Source organism: Arvicanthis niloticus, chromosome 24 (assembly GCF_011762505.2).
Source record: "Arvicanthis niloticus isolate mArvNil1 chromosome 24, mArvNil1.pat.X, whole genome shotgun sequence".
NCBI lineage: Eukaryota > Metazoa > Chordata > Mammalia > Rodentia > Muridae > Arvicanthis > Arvicanthis niloticus.
The window spans coordinates 4,913,973-4,924,166 of record NC_133432.1 but is presented as its reverse complement, the minus strand read 5'-3'; the positions used below and the strand labels follow the sequence as shown (position 1 = coordinate 4,924,166).

At 49.8% G+C, this 10,194-nt stretch overlaps 1 protein-coding gene across 4 annotated transcripts in view; it reads right to left on the bottom strand.

Annotated features, from left to right (window-relative positions):
• The window catches only part of Acacb (acetyl-CoA carboxylase beta), a 109,721-nt gene that overhangs the window by 60,673 nt on the left and 38,854 nt on the right, over positions 1-10,194 (bottom strand). For all 4 annotated transcript variants that reach the window (XM_076922462.1, XM_076922463.1, XM_076922464.1 and 1 more), the window contains 8 exons: positions 9,980-10,118; positions 7,196-7,305; positions 6,952-7,033; positions 5,829-5,927; positions 4,272-4,381; positions 4,077-4,187; positions 637-846; positions 239-409 (listed from right to left, as the gene is read on the bottom strand). In XM_076922462.1, coding sequence (XP_076778577.1) covers positions 239-409; positions 637-846; positions 4,077-4,187; positions 4,272-4,381; positions 5,829-5,927; positions 6,952-7,033; positions 7,196-7,305; positions 9,980-10,118 — 1,032 coding nt within the window. The remainder of the gene's footprint in view (positions 1-238; positions 410-636; positions 847-4,076; positions 4,188-4,271; positions 4,382-5,828; positions 5,928-6,951; positions 7,034-7,195; positions 7,306-9,979; positions 10,119-10,194) is intronic.

Sequence of the window (10,194 nt, the reverse complement as noted above, 5' to 3'; positions counted from 1 at the left end):
TTCAATTCTCAGGACCCACGTGGACTTGCTCAGTTTCTTCCTGGTTCGATTCACATTAAGTATTTTTGCAGAACATTCCGGCGTCCTTTTGAGATGCCGAACTCCACCACGCTACTTAAGTGGAGGCCGTGACAACCTACAAAACATCTTCCGACACGGCGTGACAAGCTCACACTCACGTGACACACATTGCTCACATTCACATGACGTGCTTGGGGCCCATTTCTCAGGTCCTCACCTGCAACTGTGCGGCGGGCAGGTTGACATCAGCGATCATTTCAGTGCACGGATGCTCAACCTGCAGGCGTGGGTTCAGCTCCAAGAAGTGGAAGCTGCCATCCTGACTGTACAGATACTCCACCGTCCCCGCGCTCACATAACCCACGGTCTTGGCTAGGAGAACGGCACACTGCAGAGACAGAGGCCAGCAGCTCTCTCAGGTCATTATGAATGTTAGCGCCTGTTCCCTCCCCGGGGCACGCTGAGGACCTGCCACATGGGACCAGACATGTCTGTGCGATGCTGACATCACCACCCGCCATGGGCTCTGTCACACCCGCACCTTTGCCACCATGGCTGTAGTCAGCTCTGCCGAGCTCTGCTGAGCTGCCCCCAAACCCACTCTGCCAAAGGCACCTGTTCCATAAACTCAAACACAGCGGGAGCAGCGATGGTGGCCGGAGCCTCCTCAATGATCTTCTGGTGCCGCCTCTGGATGGAGCAGTCTCGTCCGAACAGTGACACAGCGTTCCCATACTGATCTGCCAAGACCTGGACCTCCAGGTGCCGTGCGTTCTGGGCCAGCTTCATGAGAAAGATCGGAGAGCCGGGGATCTCACTCTGCACCTGTCGGGGACCCACAGGTAGTGTCGGATCAGAGAGGATCCAGCTCTGGAAGCTTCTGCAAGTTAAATAATAGCCGTGATATGGGCAGGGGCTACCCCCACGCTCCATTCCCTCCCTGATTTCGTTTTCAAAGTCAAACACTGTTTTAAAAAAAAAAAAAAAAAAAAAGGTGGGGTGGGGCACCATTTCCCGTATGCTACATGGCGTGTTCATATCCCTGTTTGGTTCCTGAAATCTCAGCACCCAACAGGCTGAAGCAGGAAGACTGTTTGTTTTAAGTTTAGGGCCAACCTGGGCTACATGAGGAATAGAAGACTAGCCTTAGCTATACAAAAAGTTCAAGGCCAAGCTGAGCTACACAGCAAACACAAAAATAAGCAACAGGACCCGGCTGAGTTTAGTTTTCTGGGGGTGTAGCAGCGTGGTGTAGATAATTAATGTGTTATGCACTTGAAATGTGCTCAAAGAAACCTCAGCGCTCTTCCCCAAACACACATAAGCACGTGAGGTGACGTGTCTGTAAACTGACCTGGCTGTGGGGATCACTCCAGGGAAATATGCAAGACGGAACGTCTCAGTGGACACCTTAAACATAGATAGCTTTATCTGTCAAATACAGATCCCCAGAGGGGTGGGGCAGGAGTGCAAGCTACTTTTCTTCTGCACGTTCTGTAGCACATGGAACACGTCTTTAAACAAAACCTGGGTGAAGAGAGATGGAACCATCCCTGCTGCCATTCAAAGTTTCTAGATGCTCTTCCTGAGGTTCTGCTCAGCTCGGCAGACACAGCAAGGCAGAGGAACCACCATCAGGATATGGCACTCACACATACCCAGAGCACTAAAACAGGAAACCCTTTCTAGAAAGCTCTCAAAGTGTATTGTCGGGGCGTGCAACGTGCACACGTTTAACTAAGTCCCTCTCCAGGGGGCTTCTGTGGTTGTCAGAGTCTCGCTGTACCTCTAGCTGGCCCTGGGCTATGTGGCAGCCTGCGCCCATGCTTCTAACTCCAGTTCCAGGCCCTCTGCTGGTCTCTGTGGGCATCGGCAGGCACTTGGTGTACAGACATGATGGCACACAAAACACCCCTTGTGATGGTTTGTCTAAGCTCAGCCCAGGGAGTGGCACTATTAGAAAGTGTGGCCTGGTTGGAGGAGGCGTGGCCCTATTGGAGGAGGTGTGGCCCTGCTGGAGTGGGTGTGGCCTTGTTGGAGGAGGTGTGTCACTGTGGGTGTGGGCTTTAAGACCCTCATCCTAGCTGCCTGGAAGCCAGTCTTCCTAGCAGCCTTCAGATGAAGATGTAGAGCTCTCAGCTCCTCCTGCACCATGCCTGCCTGGATGCTGCCATGCTCCCACCTTGATGATAATGGACTGAACTCTGAACCTATAAGCCAGCCCCAATTAAATGTCCTCATAAGAGTTGCTTTGGTCATGGTGTCTGTTCACAGCAGTAAAACCCTAAGACACCCCTACACATAAAATAAAACTTAAGGGGAAAAAAAAAAACAAAAGAAGAGTTGCAGTTATTTTAAGCAACATAAAACCCTTCTCCTAAACATGGCGGGGGAGGGGGGAGGGGAATGAGAAGCTGAAGGTTGAGCTGTAGCTCACCGGTACAGTGCTCGCTTAGCACCCACAAGTCGTCTCCTGCACCTCTCACCCGAAAAAGAAGGCCGATCAGTACAAGTCAGGCACGCACAATCTCTTAAGGGCCTGCAACTCAAGAGCATTGCAGATCCAAAGGTATTCATAGAGAAAAGCAAGTAAACACAGAGGCCACGCCCACAGGAAAACTGAGCATCCAGACACTTAAAAACGAACCCCAAAATACCCTGTGCAAATAGGAAACCATTTTGCCATTTCGGAGACACCCTAAGGTACAGACCAACCCATCTGAAGAAAGGCTGCGAAGGCCAGCAGGAGCTGCGGACTTGTGAGCAGCCATCTGTCCCTCTGCTTCATTCAGAATATACGAGGTGGTTGTGCGGCTCACCAGCGGAAAGCATGCCTAGGTGAGAGACCTTGTATCCCACCCCAGCACCACCCCCAAAAAATAAGCCGAGGAGGTGCCTCAGCGGCGCCGGGGAACTGAGTTCAAATCCCAGAACCCACATGAGCAGTAGTGCACTTGTCTGTAATCCTGGGACAGGAGGACACCTGGAAGTCCTCACGTTCATAGGCAACTCGCCTAGTGCACACAGCAGCATAACCAGTAAGAGAGCCTGTCTTGAACAGGCGGAGGACCAGCAACTGAGGATGTCCGGTAGCTGGCTTTGGCTACTTTGTGGGTGATTCTTCCACCCTTTTCCCACCCTTCCAACCCCCTAACACAAGATAAGAGAGAAAGATAATTCTGAATAAAGCCCGGGTGGGAAAGGGGGTGACCTACACCATTGTTAGACTACATCCAGCTGATTAGGGGCATTGAGGGCCTTGGGGCAAGTTTGAGCTTCAGTCAGGGTATCTGAATTCTTGTTCTTTCTTCTTTCCACTCAACGACTTAATAGAGGACAACAAACAACAAGTCTCTTGGGGCCCTAGCATTTATAAACCTTCTGAAATTTTCCCAGAATTCCAAACATCACACAGGCACTACCTGCAGCTGGCAAAACCACACCTCTCCTAGAGCACAAGGCAAATCATAGTCAGCAGCTGTGGGCAGTCTGAAGCGTTCGTATCCCACACAAGGGATTAGCATGAAAACATGTTTTTACAATATTTCTGTTTTTTAAAGAAATCAAAACTCTCACTACAGTGCATGCACACACACACACACTGAAACTCTCAAACACACACACACACACATTCACACACACTCAAACTCACATGCATAACAAAAAAAATTAAACAAACAACAATAAAACCCAGCTATAGCCGGGCAGTGGTGGCACACGCCTTTAATCCCAGCACTTGGGAGGCAGAGGCAGGCGGATTTCTGAGTTCGAGGCCAGCCTGGTCTACAGAGTGAGTTCCAGGATAGCCAGGGCTACACAGAGAAGCCCTGTCTCAAAAAACCAAAAAAAAAAAAAAAAAAAAAAAAAAAAAAAAACAAAAAACAAAAAAAAAAAAACAAAAAACAAAAAAACAAAAAAACAAAAAAACAAAAAAAAAAAAAAACAGCTATAAACCTAGCTCCTGCAAATGTGGTCCCGGCTTTAGGGGATGTTGCCACTCAAAACCATCAGCCAAGATCGGACAGAAGCAACCCCGAAGGGCAGGAAGCACTCACTTGTCGGAAAAGCATTGGGAAGTCCTCTGCGCTCTCAGCCTTGCGGATTCCTTTCCCTCCTCCACCTTCAGAGGCTTTGATCATCAAAGGAAATCCTACTTTTTCTGCTGCCTGAGAAAAAAGGACGGACAGACCCCTTTATAGGTGGGACAAGTCCAACGCCAGGGTAGAGGGAAGCTTGTATCACACTGCTACCTTCAGGCCTTCATCCACATCTTTCACACAGCCCTGCTCGTAAATGTCTTCCGGGACACTGATGCATTTGCCCTGATGCCGGCTGTCCTCTGTCCACTCCACTGTGAGACCTGAAGGGGACAAAGAGAGGTGTGTCCTCCTCGGGAACACAGCCCAGTGGCCGCACCCAGGTGTCTCAGGACCTGAATGGGAGTCAATGCTTAAGACACACAGACAGGTTATGAACACTGGCTGCTCCTCCAGGAGACCTGGGTTCCCATCCCTGTACCCAAGTCAGGCAGCTCTCAACAGCCTCTAACTCCAGCTCCAAAGGGTCTGACAGCTTCTTGTAGCCTCTGCAGACACTGCACACAGCAAACACACACACACAAACACACACACATATACAGACACATCCACACACACAGACACATACACTCACATGTATACACATAGACACATACACACACTCATACATACAGACACATTCACACACAGGCACATGCACACACAGAGACACACATTCACACATGCTGAGACATACACAGGTACATGAACATACATGGACAGACACTTATGCACAATACACTCACACACATGCATATACATGGCACACACACATTCATACACTCACACAGACATATGCACACATATATACACATACAGACACACACACATACATACACATACAGACACACGCACACACATACACACACACAGAGAGACACATCCAGACACTCACGCATACAAACACATTCACACACAGACACATTCACACATACACGGACACATACACTCACACACACATACATATACTCGCACACATGCATATACATGTACACACATGGCACACACAGAGATACACATACACACACTCATACACTCATACAGACATATACAAAGACACACACATACATATACACACACATACAGACATATGCACACACATACAGATACATGCACACACACATACATACATACACACACAGATAGACACATCCAGACACTCACACACACACACATTCACACATACAGACATATGCACACACAGACACACACACACACATTCACACACAGTCATGTAAGTCATAACACACAGTTATGACTGTGTGTGTTAGTAAAAGTGTTAGTGTGAGTGTTTGTATATGTGTGTTAGTGTGTATGTTAGTGAATGCATGTGTGTTAGTACAAGTGTCAAGTGTATATAGTGCAAATCTTAAAGTGTGTGTGTTAATAAAAGTGTTAGAGTGTGTGTTAGTGTATGTGTATTACTGTGTATATTAGTGAATATATGTGTGTTAGTGCAAGTGTTAAAGTGTGTGTGCGTGTGTGTGTATGTGTGTGTGTCTGAGGTGGTGGTGGTGGTGTTTAAACCTCTCACACTGTAGCCTCAGCTGGCCTGAGACCCACCACGCAGCCCTGGCCTCCTGGATGCTGGGATTACAGACACGAGCCACCACGACCAGTATACGCTCTAAGTCCGATACAAAGAAGGCACACTCTTATTCGTCTAAAATTTTTAAGCAAACGAATTTTTAAAAACCCCTCCCCATCACCCCGAAGATCTGGATCCCTTACCGCTTCCGCTCCAGGGTAGGGTTGGGATCTGCAGTGTCTGGGCTACGATGGTGGAGGCAATCTTGTCTCCCAGGGCCCACATGGCCTCACTCGGGGGACCTGGGGTAGCAGGAAGGGAGAATGGAATGGGTGGAGTCAGGCACTGATAGGCAGAGTGTCAACCTGGTGCACAGGACTCAGGAGAGCAAGGAGATGGAGGGAAGCTCTCTGGTCTGCTCTCCCTTGCTCAGGGGTCGTTTTTTTTCTACTACCATGTAGGTCGGCTTCCGCATCTAGGCCTGGACCTTATCCGAGCAAGAAAAAAAAAAAACAGCTCAGTGGCAAATGACCCAGTTTTCGAGGAACCAAGCACACCAGAGGCTCAAAGAGCCAGCCGGTGGCACAGTGAGCATGCTCTATGTGACAGGACAGCCTGTGTGACCAGCATCCCTCACAAAGTTCTCCATCTTTGATGCTCAGCTCCGTCCCACTCTGATCCAGCATGGTGTATTCAATGACCACAGACTAGGAAGTTTGTTAACTGCTTCTGTACAGGTCTTATTCAGACCATTTTCCCTTCTCCTCGACTCCCTGATTGATGCCATAACCCAGCATGGACGCTGAACCATGTTATAGGTACCTAGAGATGACTCAGGTACAAAAAGCACCTGCAAAGACCATGTGTTTTATAGACAGGGCATCGCTGTCTGTGGGTACTCCTGGAACCCAAATCCTGAGCACACAGGGACTGCCTGTGTGCAAACCAAATTGTCTAACACGTCCACAAATGAAAAGCCTGAAAGCCACAGACACAGGGTCATTTCACCTAACAAAAAGTGAGGGGCTCTGGTCCTGCAAAAAGCAACCCAAAGATACGGCCCTCTCAGACACGTAACCCGTGGGCCAGCTTGGCTGGTACCTTAATACCAACAGAAACATTAGTTCAGGGCACTGCTCTCCACAGCATCACTCTGGTTACATTGTAGCGGTGGTTTCTGTTGCCATAGGCAACAGGCACTCACGGCTTCACACCCATGGTCACTAGCCCCTCACCGGGAAGCAAACTGATCTTCCCTGTGAAGAATAGCGCAAGAAAGACCCTCTGACTCAGCGACGATCCAGCCCGACAGAGGACACATGTTACCTAGGAAAGCAATCCCGTGTTTGCACAGCAGCTCTGGAAGTTTGGGGTTTTCCGAAGCGTGGCCCCAGCCTGCCCAAACGGCCTGCGGACACAGAGAGGGGTGAAGGAGGGTCTACCCACACCCCACCTGCTATCGCATTGCACCCAACATGTGACCCATCGCCAGGCCATCCCAAACTATTGGATGGAACATCCCCACGCCCACCCCACCCCGTGGTCACCCTTGGGAGCTGTGAACCATCACCTGCACGGGGATTCTCTTGGCAATGTCTATGACGAGTTCGACGTTGGCGTAGTTGTTGTTATTGGGCCCTCCTGGGACAGGAACGTACTGATCCGCCATCTTGATGTATTCTGCAGTTAAACCAGAGAGAGTGGGAGGAACCAGGGAGAGTCAGGAGCTGGTGAGGTGCAATGCATCCTGCCCTCGAGGACAGCCCTGAGGACTGTGTGGTGACCATGGGTATCATCCACAAAATGGGGAGAAAATCAAGAGTTTTAGTTGTCTGATGGTGGCTATGCTTTGGGATAAAGGGAAAAGGTCGGGAGGGGTATTATTCCTACTTTGGGTTTGTCTTAACTTTTTTTGTTTTTTTGGTTTTGGTTTTTTGGTTGTTTTTTTTTTTTTTTTTTTTTTTTCGAGACAGGGTTTCTCTGTGTAGCCCTGGCTGTCCTGGAACTCACTCTGTAGACCAGGCTAGCCTCGAACTCAGAAATCCGCCTGCCTCTGCCTCTGCCTCCCAAGTGCTGGGATTAAAGGCGTGTGCCACCACTGCCCGGCTTGTGGTAATGTTTTATCATTAAGTAATACAGTGTTTGTTTGCTTTTGTTTGGAGACTGGGTCTCTTGCAGGCCAGGCTAGCCTCAACTCTATGAAGCTGAGGATGGACCTTGAACTTCTGAGCTTCCTGCCTCTGCCTCCCAAGCACTAGGATTACAGTAATAGGCCACCTTGCCTGTGTGTGTGTGTGTGTGTGTGTGTGTGTGTGTGTTATGAGGACTCGAGCCTCAGGCTCCCCTATACATGTCAGAGTATCCTAATGACTGAGCTATATCTCCAATCCCACAATATTTTTTATTGCATGTAAAAAGCACATAAAAAGCATTTAGAAACAAAACCATGCCAGGCGGTGGTGGCGCACACCTTTAATCCCAGCACTTGGGAGACAGAGGCAGGCAGACCTCTGAGTTCGAGATCTACAGAGTGAGTTCCAGGACAGCCAGGGCTACACAGAGAAACCCTGTCTCGAAAAAAGAAGAAAAGGAAGAGGAAGAAGAAGAGGAAGAAAAAGGAGGAGAAGGAGAAGGAGGAGAAGACGGAGGAGAAGGAGGAGAAGACGGAGGAGGAGAAGAAGGAAGAGAAGGAGGAAGAGAAGGAAGAAGAGAAGGAGGAGGAGAAGGAGGAGGAGGAGAAGAGAAAGAAAGAAACAAACAAAACCACTTTGGTTCATTGGTGGTGTTAAATCCATGCCAATTCCTGGGGATACCGGGAAAACCATCACCTTGAAATCACAGCATCACAAACAACTCCCCCGTGGTCCTTCCTGTAGGCTCTGGAAGCTCATTCCGCTCCCTGTGAATCTCACCCCCTAATGAGCTCTTCTGGGTGAAACTGTTCCCTGATTGTCTTTTTCGATTGGTTTGCTTTGGGTTCTGAAATGGCATTTAGCCTCCAATGCTTGATTCTCCCGCCTTGGCCTGATTGCCAATATGGACAGATTTCTTTCCTTAGAAATTCACGATAAAAAGCAAAGAGTGACACGGAGGGACAATCGCCAAGCAGCGTTTGCACCGTAGATTCAGACCCAATCTGAATGTTAGTGCATCACACTGGAATTCCCCAAGATCCTGAAGATGTCCACAGTGGAATCTCTATGACAGGAAGAAAGCCAGGCAAGGCCACGCCTCCCCAATGCTGCTTCTGCTGCCAGTCAAATCCTGAGTATCAGGCCCTGGGGATTGTTCTAGGAGACAGTCTGACAGAAGCTGCATCTTCTCTGGGTCCTCCTTTTATGTCAGAGAAGATAAATACAGACACAAACTGGCCAGGGGGGGGGGGGGGGAAATAAGCTAGGTTCTCCCAGAGAAGCTTTGGAGGCTGCGGCGAGGAAGGTGGGGGAGGGGAGGCACAGAGGAGCAAAACCCTGCTGGGAGACCAAAGTGTGAGCGGTCCTGAACCCAAGACTGGGACCCAGACTTAGAGAGCAAGGCGTGCAAATCGAGCCCGGAGCCAACAGGAACCAAACCGTGTGGGAAATGTCAGTGTGATGTGACAAGAGGCTCTGTAGGAGAGTGCCCCCTGCTGGCTATGGGCTGCTATGCCACGATGAACCTATATCCCCGTGCCTCTAGTGTACCGTCTGCAGAGCCCAGCCTGTGTTCCTTAGGGATGGGGACCCAGCTGACGTTGCTGGCACCAGGACAGAGCATCGTGGGCTCTGAGGCACTTTAAGCAGGAGGCAAGACCTTAATTCCCGTTTTCAAAGGTCACTTTGGACGCCGAGCGGAGGAGGAGGGTCTACAAAAGCAGTAAAAACAGCAAATCGCTAACAGTGACGTTCCAGTAGGTTCCATTTCATCGGAAGCGGAGTGAAATAAACCACAGAGACCAGCAGCACCCGTGGCTGCAGGAAAGACAGCTAAAGAAACTTATGGGGATGGGACGGGGGATTGTGGGGATGAGAGAGGAGTGCGGAAAGAACAAGAATTAATTCTCCCTGAAGACGCCATAGTGACACCTGCTATACTGTGTGGTAATTAAAAATTTAAAAGTAGGTGATACACACACACACACTCACACACACACACACACAACACACACACGTGCGCGCACACATACACGTACACGCAAAAGACACACACGTGTGCGCGCACACACACAAGAGCACATAAGCAGGAGCCAGTGAAAGAGGTCCTATAGCTCTGGAGTCCAGGATGGACCTGCGGGGGGTGGGGGGGTCGGGGGGGAGGTGAGGGCTGGCTGAGATGATATAGCCTGGGGTTGAGCTGAGCAGTCAAGTTCAGGTACCTGCGTTGGCCTTGAGATCCTCGGGCGTCACCATGACCACGAACCAGATGGCACGTTCGTTTCGGAACATCTCGTAGGCCCAGCGGCGGATGGAGCGCATGCACTTGACCGCAGCGATGCCATTGTTGGCGATCAGCACCTGAGGGAGACACCAGGAGAGACACTTCCTCAGTGTCACACAGCCAGCAAGTGTCGGAGCTGGGACTCCAATCCTG